This window comes from Malassezia vespertilionis, chromosome 4 (assembly GCF_029542925.1).
Source record: "Malassezia vespertilionis chromosome 4, complete sequence".
Taxonomy (NCBI): domain Eukaryota; kingdom Fungi; phylum Basidiomycota; class Malasseziomycetes; order Malasseziales; family Malasseziaceae; genus Malassezia; species Malassezia vespertilionis.
In genome coordinates, this window is record NC_079250.1 from 1 (window position 1) to 26,089 (window position 26,089).

General features: G+C 57.4%; 10 protein-coding genes across 10 annotated transcripts; 7 read left to right on the forward strand and 3 right to left on the reverse strand.

The window, feature by feature from the left end:
* Nucleotides 1-1,061: 1,061 nt before the first annotated feature.
* Nucleotides 1,062-2,567, forward strand: OLE1 (stearoyl-CoA 9-desaturase; the record flags this gene model as incomplete). The annotated part of the gene is made up of 1 exon (XM_056206795.1): nucleotides 1,062-2,567. One exon carries the CDS (start codon nucleotides 1,062-1,064, stop codon nucleotides 2,565-2,567), a length of 1,506 nt encoding a protein of 501 aa, XP_056062770.1.
* A 345-nt stretch (nucleotides 2,568-2,912) lies between these two features.
* On the forward strand, nucleotides 2,913-3,845 carry MVES1_001964 (uncharacterized protein; the record flags this gene model as incomplete). The annotated part of the gene is made up of 1 exon (XM_056206796.1): nucleotides 2,913-3,845. One exon carries the CDS (start codon nucleotides 2,913-2,915, stop codon nucleotides 3,843-3,845), a length of 933 nt encoding a protein of 310 aa, XP_056062771.1.
* Nucleotides 3,846-3,860: 15 nt separating this feature from the next.
* On the forward strand, nucleotides 3,861-6,447 carry MVES1_001965 (uncharacterized protein; the record flags this gene model as incomplete). The annotated part of the gene is made up of 2 exons (XM_056206797.1): nucleotides 3,861-3,864; nucleotides 4,133-6,447. 2 exons carry the CDS (start codon nucleotides 3,861-3,863, stop codon nucleotides 6,445-6,447), a joined length of 2,319 nt encoding a protein of 772 aa, XP_056062772.1.
* A 63-nt stretch (nucleotides 6,448-6,510) lies between these two features.
* MVES1_001966 (uncharacterized protein) lies at nucleotides 6,511-8,232 on the forward strand (the record flags this gene model as incomplete). The annotated part of the gene is made up of 1 exon (XM_056206798.1): nucleotides 6,511-8,232. The coding sequence occupies one exon, from the start codon at nucleotides 6,511-6,513 to the stop codon at nucleotides 8,230-8,232; it is 1,722 nt and encodes a 573-aa protein (XP_056062773.1).
* A 24-nt stretch (nucleotides 8,233-8,256) lies between these two features.
* On the reverse strand, nucleotides 8,257-10,563 carry SUV3 (RNA helicase; the record flags this gene model as incomplete). Its single annotated transcript, XM_056206799.1, has 1 exon — nucleotides 8,257-10,563. One exon carries the CDS (start codon nucleotides 10,561-10,563, stop codon nucleotides 8,257-8,259), a length of 2,307 nt encoding a protein of 768 aa, XP_056062774.1.
* Nucleotides 10,564-10,655: 92 nt separating this feature from the next.
* On the forward strand, nucleotides 10,656-12,759 carry MVES1_001968 (diphthine--ammonia ligase; the record flags this gene model as incomplete). The annotated part of the gene is made up of 2 exons (XM_056206800.1): nucleotides 10,656-10,773; nucleotides 10,802-12,759. The coding sequence occupies 2 exons, from the start codon at nucleotides 10,656-10,658 to the stop codon at nucleotides 12,757-12,759; spliced, it is 2,076 nt and encodes a 691-aa protein (XP_056062775.1).
* A 4-nt stretch (nucleotides 12,760-12,763) lies between these two features.
* On the reverse strand, nucleotides 12,764-14,209 carry WBP1 (oligosaccharyl transferase glycoprotein complex, beta subunit; the record flags this gene model as incomplete). The annotated part of the gene is made up of 1 exon (XM_056206801.1): nucleotides 12,764-14,209. The coding sequence occupies one exon, from the start codon at nucleotides 14,207-14,209 to the stop codon at nucleotides 12,764-12,766; it is 1,446 nt and encodes a 481-aa protein (XP_056062776.1).
* Nucleotides 14,210-14,302: 93 nt separating this feature from the next.
* Nucleotides 14,303-17,416, forward strand: FAR11 (Factor arrest protein 11; the record flags this gene model as incomplete). The annotated part of the gene is made up of 1 exon (XM_056206802.1): nucleotides 14,303-17,416. The coding sequence occupies one exon, from the start codon at nucleotides 14,303-14,305 to the stop codon at nucleotides 17,414-17,416; it is 3,114 nt and encodes a 1,037-aa protein (XP_056062777.1).
* A 75-nt stretch (nucleotides 17,417-17,491) lies between these two features.
* Nucleotides 17,492-18,838, forward strand: MDM10 (Mitochondrial distribution and morphology protein 10; the record flags this gene model as incomplete). Its single annotated transcript, XM_056206803.1, has 1 exon — nucleotides 17,492-18,838. One exon carries the CDS (start codon nucleotides 17,492-17,494, stop codon nucleotides 18,836-18,838), a length of 1,347 nt encoding a protein of 448 aa, XP_056062778.1.
* An 18-nt stretch (nucleotides 18,839-18,856) lies between these two features.
* Nucleotides 18,857-25,987, reverse strand: PRPF8 (Pre-mRNA-processing-splicing factor 8; the record flags this gene model as incomplete). Its single annotated transcript, XM_056206804.1, has 1 exon — nucleotides 18,857-25,987. One exon carries the CDS (start codon nucleotides 25,985-25,987, stop codon nucleotides 18,857-18,859), a length of 7,131 nt encoding a protein of 2,376 aa, XP_056062779.1.
* Nucleotides 25,988-26,089: the final 102 nt, after the last annotated feature.

Sequence of the window (26,089 nt, forward strand, 5' to 3'; positions counted from 1 at the left end):
ACCCTAACCCTAACCCTAACCCTAACCCTAACCCTAACCCTAACCCTAACCCTAACCCTAACCCTAACCCTAACCCTAACCCTAACCCTAACCCTAACCCTAACCCTGTTGGTGTTGCCTATACTAAACTACTTACTTCTATTCCCTTCTCCTTTCCTCTTTTCCTTTCTCCCTTTTTCTTCCTTCATTTCCTCTCTCTTCCCTACATATCCCTTTTCTTTACCTTCTCTTTCTCTTTCTTCAATTTCTACTTTTTTTTTTCTTTCTCTCTCTATCTCTCCTTCCTTTCATTCTTTTTTTTTCTTGTTCCTTTATTCTCTTGTATTGTTGTTTCTCTTGCTTGCTCTAGCTGTTTCTTTTATCCTTCATTCCTCTTCTTCCTCTACCTCTTCCTCTCCCATTTCTACACTTCCCCGCTCTATTTGTCTGTTGTTTTGTATTTAGTAATCTTTTTTTGTTTTATGTTGCACAATTTGCCTAAATTAAGTTTTCGCCCTTATGCGCTTCAAATACTCTGCTTTCCGGTGTTAACTGCCCCCATCATTCCTAAATATCTTGTATTCCCTCAGTATCGCTGTTACAATGGACATATTAGTATAGTATGTTGCACACTCCTACATTTCTTTTTTTGTTATTCCTTTGTGTATGTTTAGATATTCTCTGTTTTTGCGTCCCTACCTAGCATACTCAATCAGTTCTGACAAGCTGGATCCTTGCAGTGCATCCAGCTCAACAAGGATGCTACATATTTTTCAAAACACAGACTGGGTATCGCATTTAGCACTCTTTCAGTACTAGGCTACAACCGTTGCGGAACACTACAAGCTTTGATTGTTTACATTGTATTACGTCATCACAGTGGCGTAGCTTTGGCGTGGTTTTTTATCACCACTTTCCGGCAAATGGATTAACCCCAAACTTCCAGGAACGGCAGTAGGTGCAATGTTATTGGTCCAATCACATAACACTGTCATTCAACATGTATTACATAAACACATAGTATTTTGTGGGAAGTGGGAAGTGGCAACCTGGCTGTGCGCGTAGGTTGACACTTCCCGACCATGCCGCGCTTAGAAGCTAGGCTACCGAGAGGGAATATCTCCTATGTCGACACGATTTTAACAAAGGAGAAACCACTACCCCGCTTTCAGTGGAAGAATGTGCTGTGGGAAATACAATGGATTTCATTCATGGCCCTAGCGCTCCCACCGCTCATTGCTTTGTACGGCTTTGCGACGTACCCGGTACAGCGCGCCACACTTTTATGGTCTATTACATATTATTTCTTGACTGGATTGGGCATCACTGCTGGATACCACCGACTATGGTCTCATCGTGCGTATAGCGCGTCCGATCCGCTACAAGCCTTTTTGATGTGCATGGGTTCTGGCGCTGTAGAAGGATCCATTCACTGGTGGGCCCGTGGTCACCGTTCTCACCATCGCTACACGGATACGGATCTGGACCCGTATGGTGCACACACAGGTCTTATATGGGCACACCTTGGCTGGATGATTGTCAAGCCACGTCGGAAACCCGGTCGCGTGGATACATCCGATTTAAAGATGAATAAATTCATCAAATTCCAGCACCGTTTCTATGTTCCGATGATTCTATTTTGGGGCCTCGTTTTCCCTACCATTGTTGCTGGCTTTGGCTGGGGCGACTGGAAAGGTGGGTTCTACTTTGCAGGCATTGCGCGCCTAGTTTTTGTACATCATTCCACCTTCTGCATCAACTCGCTGGCGCACTACCTTGGCGAGGCGTCATTTGACAACAAACACAGCCCTCGTGATAACTTTATCACCGCACTGGTCACCATTGGTGAAGGATACCATAACTTTCACCATGAATTCCCGATGGATTTCCGAAATGCAATTTTCTGGTACCAGTACGATCCGACCAAATGGTTTATTTGGTCCATGTTTAAGCTGGGTCTTGCCTCGAATCTCAAAGTGTTCCCTGAGAACGAGGTGAACAAGGGCCGCTTGGCGATGCAGTTGAAGAATGCGCTCGAATTCAAGGAGACGCTGGATTACAGCAAACCGGCATCCGAGCTCCCCATCTTGACATGGGACGAATTCGAAGCAGAAGCAAAGAAGCGTCCTCTTATTGTTGTTCACGGCTTCATCCACGATGTTGCAGACTTTATGGATGAGCACCCGGGAGGCCGTGCCTTGATTAGTTCGCGTCTAGGCCGCGACGCGACCACCGCATTTGAAGGAGGCATCTATGAGCACTCTAATGCAGCACATAACCTTCTCTCGATGATGCGCATTGGTGTATTATCGGGAGGATACGAGCCTGCAAAGATCAGGCCTTCGCATATCCGCACGCGCTCGCGCACTGATTCCGGCTTTGCTAGCAGGTCCACCTCGCAGGGTTCTGCAAGTGACTCGGACTGCGTCGATGAATCCACACACGACGAGGTGTCGCACAAAGATGGCGAAATTGCACGCGCAGCGTCACAATACGTCCCGCCGGGCGAAGCATACGATATTCTTCAACACCGAGAACTTGGAGAGAATGTGAAGATGGAAAGCACCTCGTACGGAAAACTATTCTGAATGCCCTTATCAGTGCTACCATTGTCTTACCTTAAACGAATTTTTATTCTTCTAAATGTTGATGAAAACATAGATGTGGCACCGATTAACCTATAGCACCATGTACACAAGAAATTGTACTGTCATACACGGACACCAAAAACTGGCACTTTACTAGTGCGTACAAATGGTCCCCCACAGCTGAGGCAGCCAAGATTTCCGGCAAGGTGTCCGACAGACACGGAAATGACATAAGCAAGGCGCGCCAGATTGGAATATAAATCTTGCCACATGGGCCAGGTGGCTAGCATTGGGCGGTGAAATTTATTTGGTCGCACCACTTGGCTTTAGCAAGCATTGTCCACCATGCGCCTTCTGATCCAATCTGTGCTGCGCTCTGCTGCGAACGCGAAAAGGGGAATACACACGACTTCGGCGTACACAAAAGAGGCGTTTTCCCCAAGCACGTACACGCCGGTGGCTGCACTGAGCAGCGACAACATCGGTGCGCGACTGTCGCGCACCATCTTGCACACTGTTCCTGAAGAAGAAGCCAAGCTGCGCATTGAGCTTGCAGCTGCGTATCGCCTATTTGATCATTTCAGCTGGAACGATGATGTTGTGAACCACTTGACAGTTAGTATCACCGAGCCGGATGGCTCGAAATCGTTCCTCATCAACCCGTACGGGCTGCGCTATGACGAAATTACTGCGAGCTCACTGCTCAAAATCGATGCCAAAGGCAATGTACTGAACCCTGGTGTGGTCGGCGATATTTTCACTGCGAACAAGGCCGGTTTTGTTATCCACTCTGCCATCCACGCGACGCCCAACACGAAAGCACACGCAGTGCTGCATTGCCATGAGCCGACAATTACCGGCATTGCAAGCACGAAAGACGGTTTTATCTCGTCGCTTTCGCAAACCTCGTCGATTATCGGGCCCGTTGCGTACCACGATTTTGAAGGCATTGTCGTGGATGAAAAAGAGCAGGCCACGATTGTCAAGAACCTTGGCGACAAGGAAGTGCTTCTTTTGCGCAACCACGGCGTGATTACGACGGGCCAAACGATTGGCGGCGCGTGGTACCGGATGAATTTATTGCTAAAAGCTGCAGAAATCCAAAAGACTACGCAGTCGATTGCCACTGCCGGTGGGGGTATTTACATGCCGAAACAAGAGGCTGCGGACAAGGCACACCAAGTCGCCAAGACATTTAGTGGACACACGCTTGGCGTTATGGAATTCTCTGCATACATGCGCATGCTAGACAAGATGGACCCCTCGTACAGGCTATGATCACACGACTCCACGATGCGTTTGTAAAACCCTCTGTAACATCCCAATTTAGAAAGGCACCGGTCGACTTTGCTCGCTTGTTATTCTGCCATTGATTTGTCATGAATGCCGACCTTGGCTCTGGTTGTTGGGAGTATGACTAAGCAACCCACAATGTGCTCATTCTTCCCAATCAAACGGAGGGGCTTTGGCGGGGTAGATAAACCAAAAAAAGTACGCGGCAACGTTGGCATTCCCATCTGTACAAAAGATGACGAATCCAAGCACATTGCTGCCACCACGCGCAGAAAGAGTATACGGCATGGTACGTTTCCTGTGCCCCACTCACACCACGCAGTCTCCTACGCAGTATCCCGATGCGCAGCCGACGTTGCTGACGCAGGCACGCTTGGAAGAAAAAGAGCCATCTACGCTGCCCATCCATATCAGCATGACCGACCGTGTGTTACAGGACCGGCGAGATGCACAGATGCACACCAACAGGCGGCAACGACGCTCCGAAACCGGCAAGTTCTCGCAGCAGTCGTTCTCGCCGCCGCCGCCCGGCCTTGCAATGTCTCAATCGAGCGAGTCGACGATGGACACACTGAGTAAATCGTCGGGATCTCCTTTTCAGGAAGCGACGGTTCCCAAAGAAGAAGTGCCTGTTTTGGAGCCCGCTGCACGCTCCACACGCAGCGCGGAACGCCTAGCTGCTGGGTCGGGCGTTGCCGCGGTGCCTCTGCGCGCGCGAAGCAACTCGATTGCGCAGAAGCACGACTCCAAGGTTTTGTTTGACGACACCAAAGGCCGCTCTGAGCGCATGTCGATGCTGACGTACGACGAGGTAGCGCTGACTACCGAGGAACTTGAGGCGGACATTGCACAAGCGCGCTATGCGATGCATCTGTTCCTCAACAGCCGCATGACGGAAGCATACGAGCACGTCTCTGCAAAGTCCGAGCGGCGCCTGTACTATGCCGTGGCCTTTGCGTTGCTCTCCACCATTAAAGGCGTGATGACATTTGAGCGGGAGGATCTTGCCACGGCCATCTCGCACTGCCGCGACGCGCTGACTGTTGCGTCGCTCTTGCGAAAACGCGCCTCGGCCATTTCCTGCTTTGGCCGCTTTGTCCGTGGGGTGGGCCCATCGGTCAGCTGGGTTGCAAGCATGACGCCTGTCGAGCGTCACGCCGAGCTGGTGTACGCCGAGTGTGCTTTGCTCAAAGCCGTGCTTGGCATTGCCCTCTCTGGCGACCTGTTTGGCTTCCTTTCCGAGGCTCTCAATTTGCGCAGCGCGTACGGCACGTACCACAGCCTGCTCAAGTATATCGAGTGGGAAGACGAGAGCCCCGAGGCGCGCAAGCGCGGCATACATTCCGATAACGATTTCCGGAGCGGTGTGTACCTCGGCGCGGGCTGCATGAGTCTTATTCTTGGCCTGCTCCCCGGAAAGCTGCTGAAAGTTATGGAAGTGTTTGGCTACGAGGGCGACGTTGCCGTTGGCCTCGAGCTCCTTTCGAAGTCTGGCGGCTGGTCTGCAGCGCCCACGCCCGGGATCAGCACGGAAAAAGAAGGAATCCGCCGCGTCTTGTGCGACATGACCATGCTCACCTACCATTTGGTTGTGTCCACCTTTGTTCCTGTGCCTGATGTTGACATTCCCTTTGCCGCCAAGCTGCTTAATTTCCACCTTGCGCGGTACCCTGAAGGTGTCTTTTTCCTCTACTTCCACGGGCGCCTATACTCCACACAGTCGCTCTCGCGCGAAGCGATCCGCTGTTTCCAGCGCGCGCGCGATATTCAAGAAGAGTACGTGCAGCTCAAGCATATCTGCTATTGGGACATGGCCCTGTGCAACATGTCGCTTGGGCAGTGGCAGGATACGTACGTCGACTTTACCATTCTTGCCGAAGAGAACAATTGGTCCAAGGCCGTCTACACCTATGGCCGCGCTGCGATGCTGTACCAGAGTGGCGACCGTACCAAGATCCAGCAAGCCCAGGAAATATTTGCCACCGTCCAGTCCAAGACGCAAAAGATAGCAGGGAAAAGCATTCCGCTGGAAAAGTTTGTCGCGCGCAAGGCCAACAAGATTCAAGCGCAGGGCCACTTGGTCCTCCCCGCAATGGAGTTTGCCTACATGACCCACTGCTACACAACTGCAGCCCACTCTTCGCTTACATGCACGCTGCTTCCCATGGTGGAGCAGAAACTAAACGAGCTGGAGGCGAGTGCGGGTGCAGAGATGGACGATGTGTGTCTCGCGCACTTCCTCCGCGGCGTCATTCTCCGCAACATTGCCTACCCCGAGCAACATACCAAATTCCGCGCGCGGGACCGGCGAATTCCCGTCGCCGAAGCCGCGCGCGCAGCCGAGGAAAACTTGCAATTTGTGGCGACCAACGGCACACAGCTCGTCTACGACCACTATCTGCTCTACTTTTCCCACTACGAGCTAGGCCGCCTGTACATCTCGCAGCGCCGTGATAAAGAGGCTCGTCATGAGCTGGAACTCGTATTGAGTGGCAAGAACCTGGGCGAGCAAGGGCGTAAAGGCAAGTACAGTATGCAAAACATGGCCGCGTTGCGCTCCAATGGCGCGCTGGATCTGCTCCGTTAGTAGTGGAAGTATGCAGTAGAGAATGGGAAGTAAAAAGCCATGCGCTCGTCGCTTTGCTCCTTGATGGCCAAAGACGGCGGCGGAGTGTTGCGCAAGGTGCGGCCGTCGGTGCGCCCCGCGGCCGGCTTTGCGTATTCGCAGCTGAATACAGCTGCGATACAGCTGCTATCTTGCACAGGCTTCCAAGGCGCAAGCGCGAATGCGTGCGCTGTACTTGCAGAGCTGATCCAGCGCTATGTGCAGTTGCTCGCACGCACAAGCGCTGATTTTGCACAGAGTGCAAACAGAGTCGAGGAGACGGCGTGGGACATTGAGTGTGCCGTGAACCATATTATGGGCGAAGATGCGTTTACGGAAGTGCACGAGTGGGCAGACGACGAAAATATTTGGAAGCGCGATAGCCAAGATTGGGTGCCCGAGGCGATTGGGGAGCAATGCAAGCGGCTAGCGAAGCAAGGTGCGCGGCCTTTGCCCGTGGTCAAAGAGACATTTACCTACGAACAACTCTCTTCATCGATGCTTGCCGAGCTCGAGATCAGGCGCGCTGCACACGAAGCGATGGACGAGGGCGTGGTGTGGGACGATGCGCCGTCGGATGCCTTCGCGACCAGCGTTTTGCCGCCTGTTTCTGGCTACATTCCCGCGTTTCTTCCAGCGCTCCCAGACATGCATGCTGAGCATCCTGCTCTCGCGCTCATGGAAGAAGACGAAGAGGAGCGCAAGCCAGCGATCCTCCACCATGCCATGCAAAAAAAACGGCTCGACATACTTGCGCCCACCGGCGATGTCAACGCAAAAGACAGGGACGGTGTGCGGCGCGTATGGCGGCGCCGTGCGGCCGAGTACAACGGCGTGCTCTCTGAAGAGTCCAACGCACGCAACAAACTACCGTCGATCGAAGCGTTCCATTCGATGCAGCCCTCAGCAAGCGAGTCTGTGGATGCTGCACCGCGCCACATGTCTTCTCTAGACGCATTCTTGCATGCAGCCGAAGAGCTGACCGATGATCCCACCGTGCATTCTCCCCTGTACCTTACCTCGCTCGCACGCTCGCACCACGTCAACCCCAACTCGTCCGCGTTCATCGACGGCGCATTCAAGCGCCGACGCCTTGCGCACTGTTTTGCCGATCCCCTGCGCTACATGCCGAACGACTCGGTGCATGGCTGCGTGAACGTGCATCCGGCCTCGCCCTCCTATGCACCCGGCCCCAGTCTGTTGATCACCATTCCCGACGCGAAAGAAGGCCACGAGGAGGACATTACCGCCTCCCCCGTCTTCACTCCCGTCCATCCGCACGGCCGTGCGGTGACGATGAATATTCCCAGCGGCGCGCTGTACCCCTCCTTGTCCTACCGCTTCCCGCCCCAGCTCTATGCGGGCGTTCGGCTGGTCACCGTGCCTACTTTGCAGCGTGTCTTTTCGCGAAGTGCAGACCCGCCAGCGCTATTGGACGATCATCATACAGAGCGCGTTTTCCACGGCATGTCGGCGAGTCGCACGCTTATGACGGGCACGATGATGTCTGTACAGAACCGCGACTCGACGAGCGCCATGGTGAATCGGTACCGCGGCGGAAATTCAGTGCTGCACGCTTCTTTGGAGCGACTTCGTTTCTCTCTAGCCGCGCAGCTTGCCGCGCAGCGCCAAGCTCTTAAAGAGCACGGCAAGGTCGACGAGCTTGACGAGGAGCCGATTCGCGGCGAGCGTATCAAAATGCCGACGTCTGGCACGCTGGTCTATTCGTGGAACTGGCAGCAGGCGATGCCATGGGCATCCTCTTGAGTTGGTAGAACACTATACACACGTTTATACTTGCAATACTGCGCGCTGCGCCGCCCCCACTTGGTCCGCACGCCCCAATTTCGTCAAGCGACGCGCGCGTTGGATGCGAATTGCATCGAGGCAAAACTCAATCGCCTTTTCCGTCCCCGCCTTGCGCTTTTCCACGTCTTCGCGGAAGCAGAATGCAAGTGGAAAGCGGAAGGAGAGCCATAGGTACAAGGACAAGGCGCGATGATGCGATTCTAGCAACATCAATGTATCCACCGTCAAAATATCCGCGTCGTTGGCGTGGGTATATGCTTCGAGCGGCAGCACTTGCCCACCGCCGCGCCGCGCCTCGTCGCGCCGCGCCTGCGCTGCACACATGGCTCCCGTTACTTGCTGCTCCGCCTCGAGTGTGCCGAGGAAGCGTGCACATCGCTCAAACGGGATAAGCTCGCCGCGTGCGTACAGCTCGACCGCATTGCCAAACCAGGCGACGGCGCGCTCGTCGCGCAAGTTCACCGGCGCATTTGCCCACCGCTCTTTCTCGGCGTGTGTCAGCATATTCCTACCCCGCAGCTCCAGAATAGGTGCCAAGGCACTCTGCGCGTCAAAGTTGGCGAAGGCAAACGTGCCGGGCTCGATTTGGGCGAGGAGTGTCATGTCTTGGTACAGTTCCGAGAGCGAGCGTGCGCTGCGGTCCGCACCTCCATTTCCAGAGAAAGGCAGCAAGAGCGCGAGGGATTCGAGCATGCCACTGGGCGGCTGCAGCGCTGCACGCACCAGCGGCAGTGTCGGCGCGTCGAGCGCAGCGCGCAGGAGCGGCATGTCGCGTGCGTATCGCGTCAATACAAGTCCTCCCTGAGCATCGCGCAACGTCCCATACCGCCCTGCACGCCCTGCAATCTGTTTTATTTGCGATACAGACAGCGAGACCATCTCGGCTCCATTCCATTTGGCGAGCGCGTCGAAAATGACGCGCTTGATTTTTAAATTCAGTCCCATTCCGATGGCGTCGCTCGCGACCATCACGTCTAGTTTTCCAGCGTTGAACAGTTTTGCCTGCTCGCTCTTGGTCTCTGGCGGCAAGTTGCCATACGCAACGGCACACTGCAGCGACGTCTGCGTCTCAATCTGGCGTTTGAGCTGAAAAATGGCGTTGCGGCTGAATGCGACGATGCAGTCGCCGCGCTGGATCTGCGCGAGATTACCCTCCAAGCTTGTGGGCGCGACAGACAGCGGCGTGAGGCGCTCGTAGGTATGGACATGCAACACATCCCCGCACAGATCTGCCAAGCGCCGTGCAAGTGGTACGGCGCTCGCTTCGCCGCACAGATGCAGCTCCTTTGCAGGCAGCCCAAGCACCGCCTGTGTCCACGCAGGCCCGCGCTGCAAGTCCGCGAGCATTTGGATCTCGTCAATGACTGCGACATCGTAGGACCCGTTGGGATCGGTCATTTCTACCGTGCACGACACGAGCCCGGCCAGCGGGTCGACGATGCGCTGTTCCTCGCCGGTGCGCAAGTTGCACGCACGCGGCGGAATTTCCGGCGCAATGGTGCCTTCATTGAGCCGCTCCCACACTTCGTGCGCCAACAATCGCAGCGGCCCCGCATACAGGCCCGTTCTTGCGCGCGAAAGTGCCACCAGCGCGCCGTGCGTTTTTCCAGAGTTGGTGGGCCCCACATGCATGTGAATTTGGCGCGTCAAGGTGCGTGCAGGCATGTATGCATGCTCAGGAACGCGCATATCAGCCATGGAACGCAAGAGCTCGAGCTGGCGTAGCGCCGATTGCAGCGCTACCACGGCGTGTGTGCCGCGCCGCGCAGATGCGCGCCGAAGCATGGTCGTTGTCCACAGCAGGAACGTTTGCATGCACGCACGCTGTATCGCACTCTTCCCAGCGCCGTCGAAATCCGCGGCTATCGTAGACCACGGCGCAAATACAAGCGCATCCGGGCTGCCTTTTTGCACAGCAAGCGACCATTTCTCCAGCATGGCGCGCCATAGGGCCGACAAATCGTCGCACACTAGGCCCGGTTGCTGTAAGACAATGCGCAGTACCATGGGGACGATGCCAAATCCCCCGAGGCGCGCGATAAACGCGGTATTAGTAGGCAATGCATGCGCTTCCGTGTACACCATCTTGCGGATCCGTGACGTGGGTGTAGGCTTTGGCGGCCCATGCAGCTCTGGCGGCGGCGGCGGCGTTTTGTCCACAAAGCGCGTGCGTCGCGGCGGACGGGAACGTAGATGTGAGTCTGTGCTGCGATATCGCAATGGGGTATACTGCACATGCCGCACTCCCTGCCGCGCAAAGCGCAGCACTAAAAGCATGCACGACGCCATGGCGGTGCGCAGAGCAGGCGCAAGACGAAAAACGAGGGCTTTGTAAAAAGCTCCCTCCACTCGTTTTCTTCGCTGCTCCCGCACAGGCCATCATGAAGGTGGTGGGTCTCTTGTCTGGCGGCAAAGACAGCTGTTTCAACCTGTGCCACTGTGTGTTGCAAGGGCACACGATTGTAGCGCTTGCGACCCTAGCGCCGCCTCACGGCCAAGGTATGTCGGTATTGCATGCTCACACCAGATGAAATGGATTCATTTATGTACCAAACGGTGGGCCACGATGCCGTCCAAGCCATTGCCGACGCCATGCACCTGCCGCTGTACCGCGCACCGATCATGGGACAAGCATTGAATCAGTCATCTGTGTATGGCGCGGTGGACCCCCGCCAAGGCCAAGGCGAAAGCGAGGAAGACGAGACGGAGGATTTGTACCGATTGCTGTGCACGGTACAGCATCACCATCCCGACATTACAGGCGTCAGTGTCGGCGCGATTTTGTCCAACTACCAAAGAGTGCGCGTCGAGCACGTCGCGATGCGTGCGTCGCTGCAGCCGCTAGCGTACCTCTGGCACAGGAACCAATCCACGCTGCTCGCCGAAATGAACCGCTGCGGACTGGTCGCGGTGCTCATCAAAGTCGCAGGAATAGGGCTCGGCGAGCGAGACCTAGGAAAGACGCTCGTGGCGCTGCAGCCCAAGCTGGAAAATCTGCATGCCTTGTACGGCGCACACGTCTGCGGCGAAGGCGGCGAGTACGAAACGCTGGCGCTCGACTCGCTCCTCTTCCACGAGCGCGTCCACATCGAGGCTACCGAAACCGTGCTGCACTCGGACGCTGCGTTTGCCAGTGTGTTGTACCTCCGGATCCTGCGCACCGCCTTGCATCCAAAAGATCCGTCGACGTTTGGCGCCGCCGCCGTCGCAGCGCAGCTGCAAGCCCCTCCGCTGCTCGATTCCATGGGTGCGTGGACGCTGGCACAAGCGCGGGGCGTGGCGTTGCAGGCACCGCACGCAAGCGCGCCACATGCCACCACGCTGGCCGACCTCTCTATCGCACACCGGGGCGCATGGCTCGCGATGGGCAATGTATACCACGCAGCGCCCACGCTTGAAGCCCAGATCCAGCGCATTTTCGACACCGTCCAAGTGACGCTTGCACAGCACGCCATGACCATGGCGGACGTGTGCTTTGTTCAAATCTACCTTGCGAATCCCATGCACGCTGCCAGCCTCGACGCACTGTACGCGACGCGCTTTGGCGCAGCGCCGCCGGCGCGTGCACAAGCGTCTCTGCCGTACACTGTCCCGAATGTGGACGTGATGCTTGACGTGGTGGCCTGTTCTGCCCCTACCGAGCGGCGCGTCCTGCATATCCAGAGCCAGAGCTACTGGGCGCCGCCCAGCCTCGGCCCGTGCGCACAAGCTGTCAAGGCAGACCACCGCGTTTTTCTTGCGGCGCAGATTGGCCTAGTTCCGTCCACGCTAGAGGTTCCTGTTGACGAGGCAGTGCAGTCTGCGCTCGCATTGCAGCATGTGCGTCGCGTTGCCCTCGCCGTCCGCGAGTGGAGCTATGCGCCGTGTGAGGGATGGATCGAGGGAGGTATTGTATGGCTGGCCAGTGCCCACGACCCAACTGCTCAGCTCGAGCGTGCGTGGGAAACGCAGCTGGAGGGCGATGCAAGCGACGATGTATTTCTTCAGTCGGTGCGTGCAGCGGACTGGCTTGGCCACCATCCTGCGCATGTTCCCCTCCTGTTTGTGCATCTCGCGCGCGATGCACTCCCAAGGAACGCTGCGGTTGCGTGGCAGCTCACCGCGAACACAGGCAGTTCGTGCGCGATGGAGCGCGAGGCGCCATGCGACCCTGCCTTTTCTCGCGGCACGTTTGTGCACAACAACGTCCTGTGCATGTACAGCATGATTACCACGCCGTACATGGCGTCGTGTGCATTGGCCATGTACCGCGTCGACGCGCCGAACCGCTGCACCGACCAGGCATCGCTTGTGCGCGCCGAATTCCGCGCGGCGCTGAGCGCAAAGCTGTTGTACACCGACAAGGACGCGCATGCCATGCTCGCTGCTGCGCTGGGCCCACCGACCGCGGCGCTTTCTGCGCTCCCGGTGCGTGGCTGGGCGCTCGCTGGGCATGTACCGCCCAGGTCCTACACGAATCGCGCCGCATGCACGTTTTTGCGATAGCTATCTACTCCTGCTTCGACTTGGGGCTGGGCATAGTAAGCCACAAGAATGTAAATACGGTGAATGCGAGCATGGTAGACATGGCGCCTGCAATGTACGGCCAACTGCTGCTGAGCATGCGCGGATACTCGTCGTGGTTGAAAGGACGCACAGGCACGGTATCCTCAGCAAGAATGTAAGTCCATCCGTGGCGCTTCCAGTCCACACGCAGTGTAAAGACGCCGTGCCTGTCTGGCAGGCGCAGTTTTGTAGCGTAGCGCGTAAAGTGCGCCGTCTTTTCTGCAACGAGCGGCAGTGTGAGGTGCGGATCGAGCATCGTGACCGACAGCTGCAGATCGAGGTCGTCCACGGTAGGCGCCCATGCGCCATGCACGTACTCTGCAACGTCGAGCGTATAGTGCACCTCGTCCTTGATGCGGTACACGCGGGCTTTTATGCCCGGCACTTCATCGTACTCGGGCCGGACGTCGTGCTCGTTTTTGCGGATGCGCTCGTGCGAGGTGCCGAGTACACGCAAAACACCACGCTCTTGGAACGCCCAGCTCACGAGGTCGTTTAGAACGGCACGGTTGGACAAGGCCGCGTCGCTGTAGAGCGTATTTTTGAACAACTCGGTCGAGCCCACAAACACGACCCTTGCCGCGTTGCCCAGCAGCTGCGTCGCGGAGGCGAGCGCGGCGGGCGCAGAGTCCGACGCCGCGTCGAATCCGGTGAGCAGTTGCTTGTCGCCGTACAACGGCTCCAGCTTGTCCAAATTCTGTGCTCTGTATCCTTCCGAAGTGCGCTCGAGGGAGGGAACGTCGCCCTCGTACGACGCTCCGGGCGGCGCGAGGACGGAAAAGAGGAGTGGGTTCGGCCCGACGCGGTGTGCGACGCCACGGTACACCATGGGGTGCAGGGCGAGCAGCTCGAGCGTGTCGAAGCCAAACACGCCGCGGTTCGGCACGGGGCCGCCCGGGGCAAAATGCTCGCGGATGCCGCCCACACGCACGGCGGTATGGTCGCCGGAATCGAGGTTCGCATCGTAGGAAAAGTGGTCGATAAGCATCGCGCGGCGCTCGCCAAACTCGACGCCAAACTCGCGCGCAAAGTCGCGCCATTGCTCGGTGCGGTTCGCATTCAATGCAACCACCAAATTTCCGCCGTTTTCCAAGAATGCGACGAGCGCCTGCGGCGAGAGCGCGCCTTGGGACTGCTTTGTGTGTGGTGCAAGCATGGCGATATGATCAAACGTGCGCTTGCCAAACAAGTTCAGGTCGAGTGCCCCCGCCTCGTGTTCGTGCAGCAGCACAACGTCGTAGCCCTGCTGCCGTACATGTGCGGTCCACGCACTATATTCAGACACATTGTCTACAATCGCCAATACGCGATTACCGGTAGCCGAAGCCGCTGCCAAAACATGTGCGATGCACAGCAAGACGATCGCGAGCGCTGCCCGTACAGACCCCATCGCGATCCAGCGCCAGCGGCGAGCGCGCGCGCCGCCGACGGCCAACCAGCACGTGACGGTATGTGGAGTGCGCGTGTGCGCTTGCAGGGCTGCATGGGCCCCACCGAAGGTGACGGTGGGCTTGGCGCGCGTGCCGATGCGCAGGGTGCGGCGCACGACGTGCCTGCGGATTTTGAGTACACATTTGACGTGGAGCAGGATACGGACTGTGTTGAGAATGAGCTGGACGAGTTTTATGCGTACGTCGAAGCGCCGCTGTTTGTGGAAAACTACGAGCGCTGGATGGCGTGGTGCACACAAAAATGGGCGCAGCTCAACGTGCGCACGCAAGATGGCCAGTCTGCCGAGCCTGGCGCATGGGCGGCATTGGCGCCGCGGACGCGGAGGCAAATTTTGCAGCGCCTCGTGTCGTCATTGGACTTGAGCGATGCGTCGTCGCGACTCGATGCGTCGCGCGCGCTTTTATACCACCTGCAAGGCTCGTACAATGCTGCATGCAGTGAAGCAGAACAGCTGCAGTGGATCAAGGAGAATGCAGGCACAGTGTTTGATCTCGGCGGTGTGGACGATATCTATGCTGCGCTCAAACGCGCGTGCTGGAAGTTTGGATGGTTCAGCGCCCTGCCCGACTACATGCCTGGGCAAGAAGAAGGGAAAGAGCCGCTGCTTACCCCCAACGTCAAGACCGAGTATTTGGAAGAAATCAATGTGGAAATCACGATTTGTTTTGCGCTGCTCTACTCCATCCTGCAAGTGATGCACGGGAATTTTGACCTGAGCGACGCGCTCATGGCGCTCGATCCTCCATTGCCCGTGTACATGTATACCTTGGTCGCGAATCTGCGTGAGAAGAGCATCAAAGGGTTTCCTGTAAAGAAAATGGTGCTGCTATTGTGGAAATCGCTGCTTGCCACGCTCGGTGGTGCTGGCGATATTGCGCGGTGCAAGCGTCTCGCACGCGAGCGCGACGGGCTCGGCGCGATGCAAAAGACAGAGCAGCGCACACCTGCCACACCGGACGACATACGCCTGTTCCGCCAAGAGCTTTCGGCCAAATACCCCACACTTGTTCTTCCCCACGGCATGCGCCGCATTGTGGGCGCAGAGCAGCTTGCGCAAGCGACACAGCCCTTGCCCATGGCGCACGAAAAGCCCGACAAAGACATGGTGCTTCCAGAGATGCACAATACCGAGCGCACTGCCTTTACGCTCAACACGCAAATGCGCACCAACAAGCAAAAGTTCCAAACGGACCAGCGGCGCCCATTTGTGCTGCCCTACTCGGCGCAGATGCACCAGGGCACTACGGTCCCAGAGAGCATCCAAGAAGCCCTTGGTCTTTTCCAGGAGCACTTGCACATCGACACTGCGGTGTGGCAGACGTGTACGGTGCGCGAGGAATACCTTGCGAGGCTGCAAGGCGCGGAGGATGTGCCTGGATGTGCCGAGGCGCAAAAAGAGCGCGGGCGTGCCAAGGCAACCCAGGCCCTCGACACCATCCTCGCCGAGATGCATCTTTCCTCGTCGCCGAGCAGCGCTACTGCGCAGCGTGCCCAAGATACCAAACGATTGCAATGGGTAGATACGCTCTACGGTGCGATCCTTCCTGAGCTGCAAAGCGCCGTGATTGTGCTTTTGAAGCTGATCCTTGCGACCACAACGTCTGGCGGCACAAACAGCGCATATACGCGCGCGGTTGCCGAAGGAGTCCCTTCGGAAAAAGCGCCGGACCCCACGCTGGAAGACATGGATATCGTGCGGCACCGCGAAATTTTCAACAAAGGAATCAGCTCTGTGCTTCTTCTCACGCTGCGGTGGTTCAAAGCGAGCCACGCACTGAAATACGAGTACCTTGCCCAGGTCATGCTCGACTCTAACGTCCTTCTCCTCATTTTGAAAATCTTTGGGCTCCAGGAAGTGAGCCAATTTGTGCGCTGGCGGAGCGAGGTGCCTGAATTCGGCATGTTTTCCTTTTGCCGCATGGTGCATGTGGACAATGTGCCGCCAGCGTCACCACACGACATCCTTGCAAACGCAACGTTGCGGCTTGGGGATGTATGGAGCGAGTACAAGGATGTGGACCGGATCACACATGGCCAGAGCATCGCTGGCCCCCACCCCCACGAAACGGCCTACTCCTGGCGCAACTTTGCCACGACTTTCCGCCTCACCCAGATCCTGCACAAGGTCACGAAGCGCAAAGTGCACCGGATCCTCTTGCTCGTCCAGTACAAGAGCTCGGCGATTTTGAAGCGCACGCTGAAAATCAAGCACCGCCGGCTGCACCAATACGTTTTGCGGCTGATCAAGAGCCAAGTGCCGTACTGCGGGCGCAAATGGCGCCAGTCGAACATGCGCACCATCACCCAAATCTATCTCTTGTGCAAGCCCGTGCTGCGCGACGACTGGCTCGGCAGCGGCGACGTCGACGCAGAGATCGATTCATCGCTGCCCGCGGAGCAAACCCTGCGCACCTTGATCCAGTTTTACAACCAGGCATATTTCTCCGTGCGCACGTCGATTGCGGGGGCGAGCGGAATTGCAGAGGAGGCGGAGAGCAGTGCGCTTGCTGCAGACGCTGCAGCGAAGCAGTCTGCCCGTACGGAGCGCACGCTGGGCGCAGGTCACGATTCTGCCTCGGTGATTTTCGAGCGTGATGCGTTTCCGCTGCGCAGCCATGCCGGCGCCTCCAGCACGCCCGGGCGCTACATTTCCGCCATTCCGCTGGAGGGGTATTTGGATGCGTACGAGGATGTATTTAGCGAAATGTTCGGCGAAATTGGCGACGCACTGGACATGCTTACGCAGGAGTCGCCTCTGAGCCACGGCCAAGACGACGGCACGGACAATGCACAAGGCGACGGCGGATCGGACGGCGCTATGCACGGCGACGAGAACTGCAATAACTGGGAGCACATGAGCCCTAGAGAAATGCAGCTCCTTCTCTCCCCGAGCGGCGAGCGTGTACACAGCCGCCCATCTTCGCGCTCGAACTCCATGTCGCACGAGCGGCGCGTAAATTCGAACCCCGCGCAAGGGCGCCCCTTGCTGCACTGGAACATGGAAGATTTGGTCGAGGACGCGATCGAGAACAGTGAGGCGACCGCAGCGCGCCCCGCGACGCCGCTGCAGCCCGTTCCCGCGGCACCGCGCACGCCGCCGCAGCCGGGCGGGATTGATGAAGTAGAACACTTGTTCGGTGCATAGTTTCGGTCACACCACGCGCGCGTTTTTGCGCCTCCACACGACGCCTTCTCTGCTGCGCTTGGCAGCTTGCTTGCGATGTACGACGCGACGACGGTGCTGTTGTACGAGTACTATCGCGCTACGGGGTGGAACGAGCAGCGTGCATATGCCCAGCTCATGACCGCAAGCTCGCTCCTGCTCGATTTTCCGGTACCGCACGGCGCCCTTCTCACCCACGCGGCCGTCTCCAATCCCTCGCTCTTTTCCAGCGCGCGCCTGCTCGCTGTGCCTTTGAGTGGCTCGCTCGGCTACACCCACGCCGCCACCCATGCCCAGTTTAATGCAGGCTGTATCCAGCGTGCTTCGGAGCGCATGCTATCCGCAATCCCCTTTCTCCAGCCCGATACCCTCCGCACGCTACGCCTTGCGCAGCGCCCTCCGCCGCGCGAAATGCTCCTGCACGGGAACGTGCACATGCCTGCGAATCTTGTAGAGGCCCTTGCTGTAATGCGCCTCTCGCCGCACTGGCAATGCAGCGCCTCGGCGCTCTCCTGCGCGCCGCGATTTCCGCTGGTCCCCCTCGGCCGCTGGATCGGCGTGCTTCCTCCCCCCAAACCGCGCCAGGCGCCGCGCGCGCTCTCAGGCGTCCCTCCCGGCACGACCAACATGACACTAGCGCTGCAGATGCAAACGGAAAAGACTGTGGCCGAGTATAGCTACTCGGTCGACGATGCACTTTGGGGCGTTTCTGTGCTCCGCACACTCTCTTCGCCTGCTTCCGGCGCCTACGGCACGCTCTGTGCAGGCGCCGAGCTTTTTATGAGCGCGCTGGAGAGGAGTGCAGGGGTTTCTATGGGGCTGCGGTACGCGATGCCGCACGGATGCCAATGGCCCGTAGAGGCGCCACAAGCGGCGCTCCCTTCTGTTGCCACCCTCACGCTGAATCCCATCATGGGCCACGTCCGCACCTCGTACGCCGCCCAAGTCGATCCCGATTTGGCCGTGTGTGCGCGGTACGACTTTAATGTATTTTCCTACCTCTCTGACTTGTCGTTCGGCCTCGAGTACCGTCTATGGACGACCGAGGAGGATCTCGTGCAAGACGAGTCGCCGCCGCGCAGCCTGCGCGAGACGCACGGCGTTTGGACGCCGTACGTCGCCGACAAAGCGCTGTCCCTCCGCGAAGAGCACGCTAGGGCTGCGCCGCAGCCGCTTGCAGCACGCTCGCCCGCGGCCGAGGAATGCGCGCCATTGTGCCACGCGCCGTCCCTGCAAGGCCTCCTCAAGTGGCGCATGAGTGCGTCTGGCGTGCTTGCGCTGCTGTGGGAAGGCCACTGGCATCGGTGTTTGGTCAGCGTCGGTCTCCGCACGCAGTTCGAGCCGTGCCCTTCGCTCATGGCGACGACGGCGCTGGGCGCAGAAGTTACGTATCTAGGTGCGTAGTATATCCTACTATGTGTATTAGGCAAGTGCATCTTGCCAGTCTGCCCCCCCGTCGTCGTCTGGAACGTCGCCGGCAAACGTCAAAAAGTTTTGCGGGCGGTGCACCTCGTCCCAAAACGCAGCGGGAGGCGCAAGCTGCACGGCGTACTGCATCGTGGGCGTCCACTGCGCAGAGAGGGAGAGGCCGTAGTTCCAGGTGCCTTGGGTGGGCGCCAGGGTCGTGCCGAGGATGCGGTCGCTGAGCAACAGCTGTACCTTGTCCACCATACTGGGGCTGAACCCTGGTGCTTGGCCCGCCGCATCGACGGCATTGGCCTTGCGGCCCCACTCAAAGCCAGAGACGCTGAGTGCATACGCCGCAAGGCTCACCGAGCCCGGAGTGAAGGACGCAGCGACGCAGATACTGTTTGCGCCCCACTCGGCGTGCGCCGCCATCATCTTGGCGTGCGTCACCACGTCCTGGGGCAGGAGAGACGTGGTGTCCTGTGCCTGCGTCTTGACCCAGCCGAGGGGCTCGAGGTCCTTGAGCATGTACTCGTGCGTGGGCAAGTCGTTGGGCAGCTCCACGCCGCTGTTTGTACCGCGCTGGGGCACCCACACAATCAGCCTGATCTCTTTCACGGCCGGCACATCTTGCGGCGAAGCGCCGTACAAGAGGCCGACGACTTGCGTGCGCAAATCTGCCTGGACGACAAATGTTTTGAGGATGTTCTTGGGAAAGACGTAGGTCAGCGCGCCCACATCCTCGCGCACATCGTCGTTGGAGACGTACAAATGCTGCACACGAAGCGGCAGATTCGTGGCGCTGAGTGCGCGCACGCGCCAGTCGCTCTTGGAGCTAAACACCTTGTTCTCGTACTGCGTCGTGGTCACCGTTTGGATTTCGTCGCCGTGGACATTGACGGTGCGTGTTTGGGTCGCGGTTACTTGCTGCTGTGCCTCGTTCTGCTCGATCTCTGCCATTTGCTGGCGCTGCTGCGAAGGCGAGGCAATGTCCATACCGAGGATAATGTCGCGGATTTCGCTCGAAGTAAGACTTGCTACCGCGACCTGGTTGCGCCTGCCGTAGTCCTGGAGGATGAGGTCGCGCAGCGCAATTTCGACCTTGATCCATTCGTCGTCTGAGAAGGAGGGCCAAATGTGGTGCGGCTGTGTGATGGTATTGACGCTGGGGCGCAAGACCACCTTGGTCTTTTCCTGGTTCACATGCAGCGCACGCAGCAAAAGGATACAGCGCGAAAAGGCAGTGTAGGATGAGATGCTCTTGAGCCAGTCGTCGTACAGCGAGTACAGCACCATTTGCGGCTGCGTTGCACGCAAGATCAAATCGCCAAACTTTTCCAGCTTGAGCAGCGCCTGGAAAGGAAGCTGGAGCTGGGAGCCTTTGATGACAATGTTGGGAAAGTCGAGCAAGTGCACCTCGAGCGGATCGAGCATGCCTTTGCGCGTGACAATCACTTGCTTTGGCTGCTCCTCGACGGGGAGGGACCGGATCAACGCAGCGACTTCCTCCGCCGTTTTCCACTTGGCCAGCTGCCCCAGCCGTTTCTGGCCCGCCCATACCGACGTGTGGATAATCTTCAAAAAGAGCTGGCCGGTGCGCGGGTTCAAGACAAAGATGGCGCCATTGATGGGCTTGGTGACGAGGTTGCCTTCAAAGGTGCGGTGGATTGTGACGCGATACACGTTCGTATCGTCAATCATCCAAATCACCTGGTTGCTAAAGAGCTCCGCGTAGTTGCCCGAATTCAAGTAGGGCTCTGTGGGCTCCGAGCTGTAGAGCTGCAGACTTTTTCGGATGCGCTCGCGCAGCACATACAAGGCGGGATTCGCCTTCATGATCTTGCTCATCGCCTGCTGCAAGAGTGGCTTTGCGCCGGGAATATACGTGCCGTACGCCGAGTGCATATTGTAGGCAAGGTCAATACCAATGAGCACGCCGCTGGGCGACGGATAGATGGATGTATTGTCCGAGGTGTAGTCAAGGTACTTGGCGCGGCAGTAGCGCTCGATATCGTGCGAATCAAAGTCGCCCCAGCGCAGCTGGACGTCAAACCACCACTTGTTGCCGCTGGAACCGTCCATGAGATCGCGTGAATCGGTGAGGAGGGAAGGAGAAGACATGGGCCACTTGTAGCTCGCAAACAGCACCGCATCGGCAGCAGATGCATTCATGCGGTACGACTTGCGCGGGTGGATCGTTTCTTTTTGCACCGTTTCAATCTGGAGCGCCTCAAGCTCCTGGTCAAACACTTGGCACAGATCCATCACGACGCTCTCGTGAATCTTTTGCCACAAGTGCGCGCGGAAAAGCTGGATGAGCGAGATTTTCAGCGTGGGGATCTTGCCGTGCATGAAAATGCCAGTGAGATCCAGCTGGACTTGGAAACCAACATAGACATTCGCACGGTTGATCGTAGGGCTCCACCAAAGCGTAAAGCGGCGGTTGGGGATCTGAGAGAGACCGGAGCGCTGCGCATTGGTGAGCTTCTTGTTCTTCATCGAGTCCTCAAAACCCGAGGCCTTCTCCCAAAAGAGACCCTCCCAGGTGGGGAAGTTACAGCCCTTGAAGAGCGTGTGCTCCAAGCAGGACTCTACACCGCCCAAGGCCGCGATGATGTCGGTGCGGTACTGGTTCAACTGCCAGAGTTTGCCGTCGTGGCGCTGAGAGGTCCACCAGAATGGATTGTACTTGAGCAGCTGGTACTGCTTAAATTCATTCCGCACGCGCCACATTTTGTCGTACGACAAAATGGTGCGGTCTTTCTGGAAGAGGGTGTTGATGCGTGGAATGCCGCGGTCCCATGAATCCTCCAAGTCCTCGAGGGTCAAGCGGCGGTTCTGTGCATTGGCCTCTCGGCGCTTGTTTGCATACTCGGACCAAATGCGCGAGCTGTCGAGGAACTCGGACTCCCAGCTCTGGATGTAGCGGTAGAGATTGGGAATGAGCTGATCCTCGTCGTGGCTCATGCCGCTGCGGAAGTGTGAGATGCCCGTGTCTGTTTGCCTGGACCAGCGCAGGTCCGATTGGGGAATAAGGACGTGGCCCATGCTCAGCATACCCAGGCCACCAAGCTCTTTGGGGCTGTAGAAGACGACAGGAGGAAAACGCGAGGGCATCTTGCTGTTCAGCCCAATCTTGACGCGCGTTTGCACCTTGTTTTCGCTCTTCACCAAGAGATCGAGGAGCTCGTTGGTGTGGATGACTGCCTCGCGGTAGTAGGTCATGAGTCCGATCAGCGTCGTGTTCCATTTATTGATAATTTTGCTGAACGGCGAGGCGCCCGCAGACATTAATACTTGGCGCACGCGGTTGTGAAAACTTTGGATGCCTTCGTCCGAGACACGCAAAAAGGCAGACGCGGTGCGTTCGCCTGTAGACGCCTGCACGAGCGACCACACTCCATCGCGCTGCTCGGTCATGTCGTCTTGGCGGCACTTGGGCAGGATGCGCACTTCGAAGCCAAGCATGGAGAAGAGCAGGTTGGGGTTGTCCTTGCTAAACACACTCACAAACGTATCGTCCCATTCGATCGTCGTGAGGCTGCGCGGCAAGCTATTCTTTACCGTCCAGAACACGGCACGCCCAAGATTCACATCGTGCTTATTGAGCCGCATTCGGGCGTCCCGGGGCCAGCATTTCTTGTTGTTGTACCCGATCAAATTGCTGTTGTTCGGGTCGGGGTTGGCGCTCAGGTAGCGCTGGATGAGATCGCGCGCTTCGTCCGCGGTGAAGCGATACAAGAGATAGATACGGTCAATGTAGCGCGTGTAGAGACGCACTGGATGGCACGTCTGTACGCTCGTGTCTTGGTACTGAAGGTAGCCATTCGGCATTTTCGGCGGCCCTGCCATCTCGCTCGCACGCTTCAAGCCAAGGATGAGCAAGTCGAGGATGAGGCCATAGTACTGGAAGACAAAGCCAGAGAACTGCAGCCCTCGAATGAGCCCATAGGCATTCACATGCGCCATGTCTTTCCACACAATCGACACATTGTTCTTGGCAGTGATGTAGTCGGCAAGGTTGTGGTCCATGATCAGACGCAGGAGGCGGTTGAGCAAGGTAATGTCTACTTTTTCGTACACCTTGCTCAGCGTCGTCTCCATCAGGACATTGCACTGGCCTTCAGCGGTATCCCACACACCGTCGAGGTTGTTGACGCCATTAGCCCATTTGTACACAAGCAGTGGCGGCGGCTCCTGGTCGCTGGGCTTGATCCATGGGGGAAAGAGGCCGCGCTTGTCGGACTCGTAGGCAAGGTACTGGTCCAAGTATGCATCCGTCACCTTTTCCATGGGCTCGATGTCGTAGGTGGGCACAAGCTTGGCAAACGTATCAAAGAACTCGAGCCCGACCTCTTTGAAAGCGCGCTGCGTAAGCATCAGTCGCTTGATGCGCGCAAGCGTTTCATGGGGATTGTCAAACGCTTGCTCGATCAGCGCAAGCTCCTCACGCTGCGTCTGGTTCAAGCGAGCCTGGACGCTGTACGACTCCTTTAGCTTCTCGAGAGCGAGGACGAGGAGTTTGGTATCGTGCTTAAAGTTGAGCGAGGGGAAAGGAATCGGCTGGAAACGTCGGCTTTCGAGCCAGTGGACGGTGGTCGTGTAAATAGCAACGGCGGCTTCGCTGGTTATATACGGGCCGTCTTTCAGGTAGGCGTTTTGCCGCTCCTGTTCGGCTTTAAGATAGAGGCGCGTAAGACGTCCCAAGTTCTTGCGGCTGACCGTCTTATCCACAGTGGCGCCGCGGCGTATACGTTCGCGATTATAGTGCGCGACAGAGGTCCACCAGTCGCTCTTGGCCTTGACATACCGAAGAATGATGTTCTCAATCGCGGAGGGCATGCCTGGCACCTTCCAGGGCACGTTTGCTTTCCAGCACCGCCATGCTTCGGTAAGGTGCTGGAGGATCGTCTTGGTCTTGTTCTGCTTGACGCCTTCGGGCATCATATCGAGCAGATCGTGCATGACAGCGGCGCGCAATTCGAGGTCAAAGTGCGATTCGACACGCTGCTTGGTCACAGACTTGCCACCCGAACGCCCATTGCGCCCTTCAAACTGGCGCGCGAGAAGGTTACCAAGCCATCGCTCGAGGAGCGGCGTAATTCCACGCATAAAAAAGATCCACACGCGCCACGAAGGGCCCCAGAAACCGACACCCGGTCCTTTTCCCACAGGGCCAGAGTTGAACCGGTAGTAAATGACGTGCTTCAAGTCTTTGCACGCGCGGATCTGGTGCATGACCTTGTACTTGTATCGGTAAATGCCGGTGAGCTGACCAACGTGGTTCAGCAAATACTGCAACCCATCTGCAAGCTGGTATGCGTCGCAGTTGCCAAGGCGGAACTGCACATGCGCATCCACAATCAGCTTTGTCATGCGCGCCAATTCGCGCACTAGATGAAAGGCGTTACCGAAGCGCGACTTTTTGCGCTCCTTGGTCGTGAGTGTTTTCACCGGCTTCAAGTTCATGTTGTAGTCCAAGTGCAAGTAGGTGAGACCCTTGCGATGAATCAAGAGGTTCAGCATATTGAAGCTTTGCCGCACGACTTGAAGACCTGCTTCGAGCCAATCCAGGTGAGTGGTCTGGAAAAACTTTGTCGCTTTCAACTGGCGGAAAAGGTACTTTTTCGTTTGGGGCTTGTACGGCTTGGTATGCAGCGTGTTGTGCACGTACTTTTTCAGCAGCTTTTGGTAGCTGACGCGCACCTTGACAGGGAGGCCGGGCGGCGCATGCTCGAGGTACCATCCTTTGATTAGCGGCACGTCCACAGCCCTGCGCGTTTGTCCACTGCGTCGACTGTACGGCGGCGGCGCCCACCAAAGCGCAATGGCGTCGGCAGTCAACTCATTTTCCAGCGGTGCATGCTCCAAGTAAGGCTCGACATTATCGGGGAGTGTAAATGCGAGCGAATCCGGGAGCTGCTCGTCGCCATCGATACCGTCGCCAAACACCTCGTCCTCATGGCTGAGCACAGGCTCGCCATCGTCGTAGTGATTACGGAACATGTGGCTCGAACCGAGCGTGCGGCTCGAGATAGGATGGAGGGAAGGATCAAAGTAAAAGGCAGGAAGGTCTGGGTCGTCGGTGCGCACATACATGTTCTTCGGCTCGTGGTACGTGCCCATATGCACAGAGCGCGGGCGACTGTTGTACAAATGCGGAAAGGCAACCTTGTACTCTGTGCGAATCTGCTGGCGGATGATAACCTTGCGGACATCGTTAAACTCGTTCCAGTCGTCGTCGTAGCCCTCCAATTCCTTGTGCAGGGGCTCAAACTTGGGTCCACCTGGAATTGCTACATTCAGTGCCTTGGCGGTGTAGAACGACTTGTTATCAAATAGGTAAAAGTAGTTGCGATCACCGCTGGTAAAGTCACTTAGAAGCGTGCGTCCCAGACGGTAGAGCGCCGACATTTGCGGCAGATCCAAGTGGAAGGAGCGGTACGAGGTGCCGTTGACGTATCGCAGATCATTGGCCAATGGCTTGTTGTCGTAAAGCCATGCATTGATCGGCGCATCCTCTTCCTCATCTAGCTCGAGCTGCACTGGCTCCAGCGGCTCGACGCCCAGAATATTGTCGCTGTAGTCAATAGGTGGCTCCTCGTCGTCAAAAGGAGGGAAGCGAATGCGCTTAAAGTGGCGGCGATCGCGTTTTTCACGACGCATGGCCAGCCACATAGTGGCCCATTGTGCATGGTAAATGGGCTCGATCACACGCGGCGTTTCATTCACAAACGTAATCGCGCCCGTGACATGATACAACACCGGCACTTCCCGCACCTGCTCCCACGGCATGGGAATGTTTTCCAAAAGCTTCATCATCGCATGTGGCACGTACTTGAGCGCACCAAGGTGCACACGTTTCTCTGCGCGGAATTTGCGGTTACTCATGTCGCCGTGGTCCTTGATAATCTTGCGCACATGCTCAGGCGGGAGCTCCTGTTTACCGGTATCAACAAAAGCAGTTTTACCACGACGGTCTCCATACTTCCGACTCTGGCTCTGCTTCCACTTGCGCGCTTTCGACGCAAGTTGCTCTGGCGTAAGCTTCCCAGGCTCGTCTAGAGTGCCTGTTGGCCTCTGCGACCCGCCGTCACGGAATCCAGGTGGGGGGCCCATAAATCCAGGTGGTGGTGCACCCGCCATCTATGCCACTAGAACAGAAACGCAAGGAACAGAGCTGTTCGCAGCGCAACTTGCAAACTGTGTTTGCGTTCTGCGGTGGCGATGGAGAAAATCGCCGCTGGC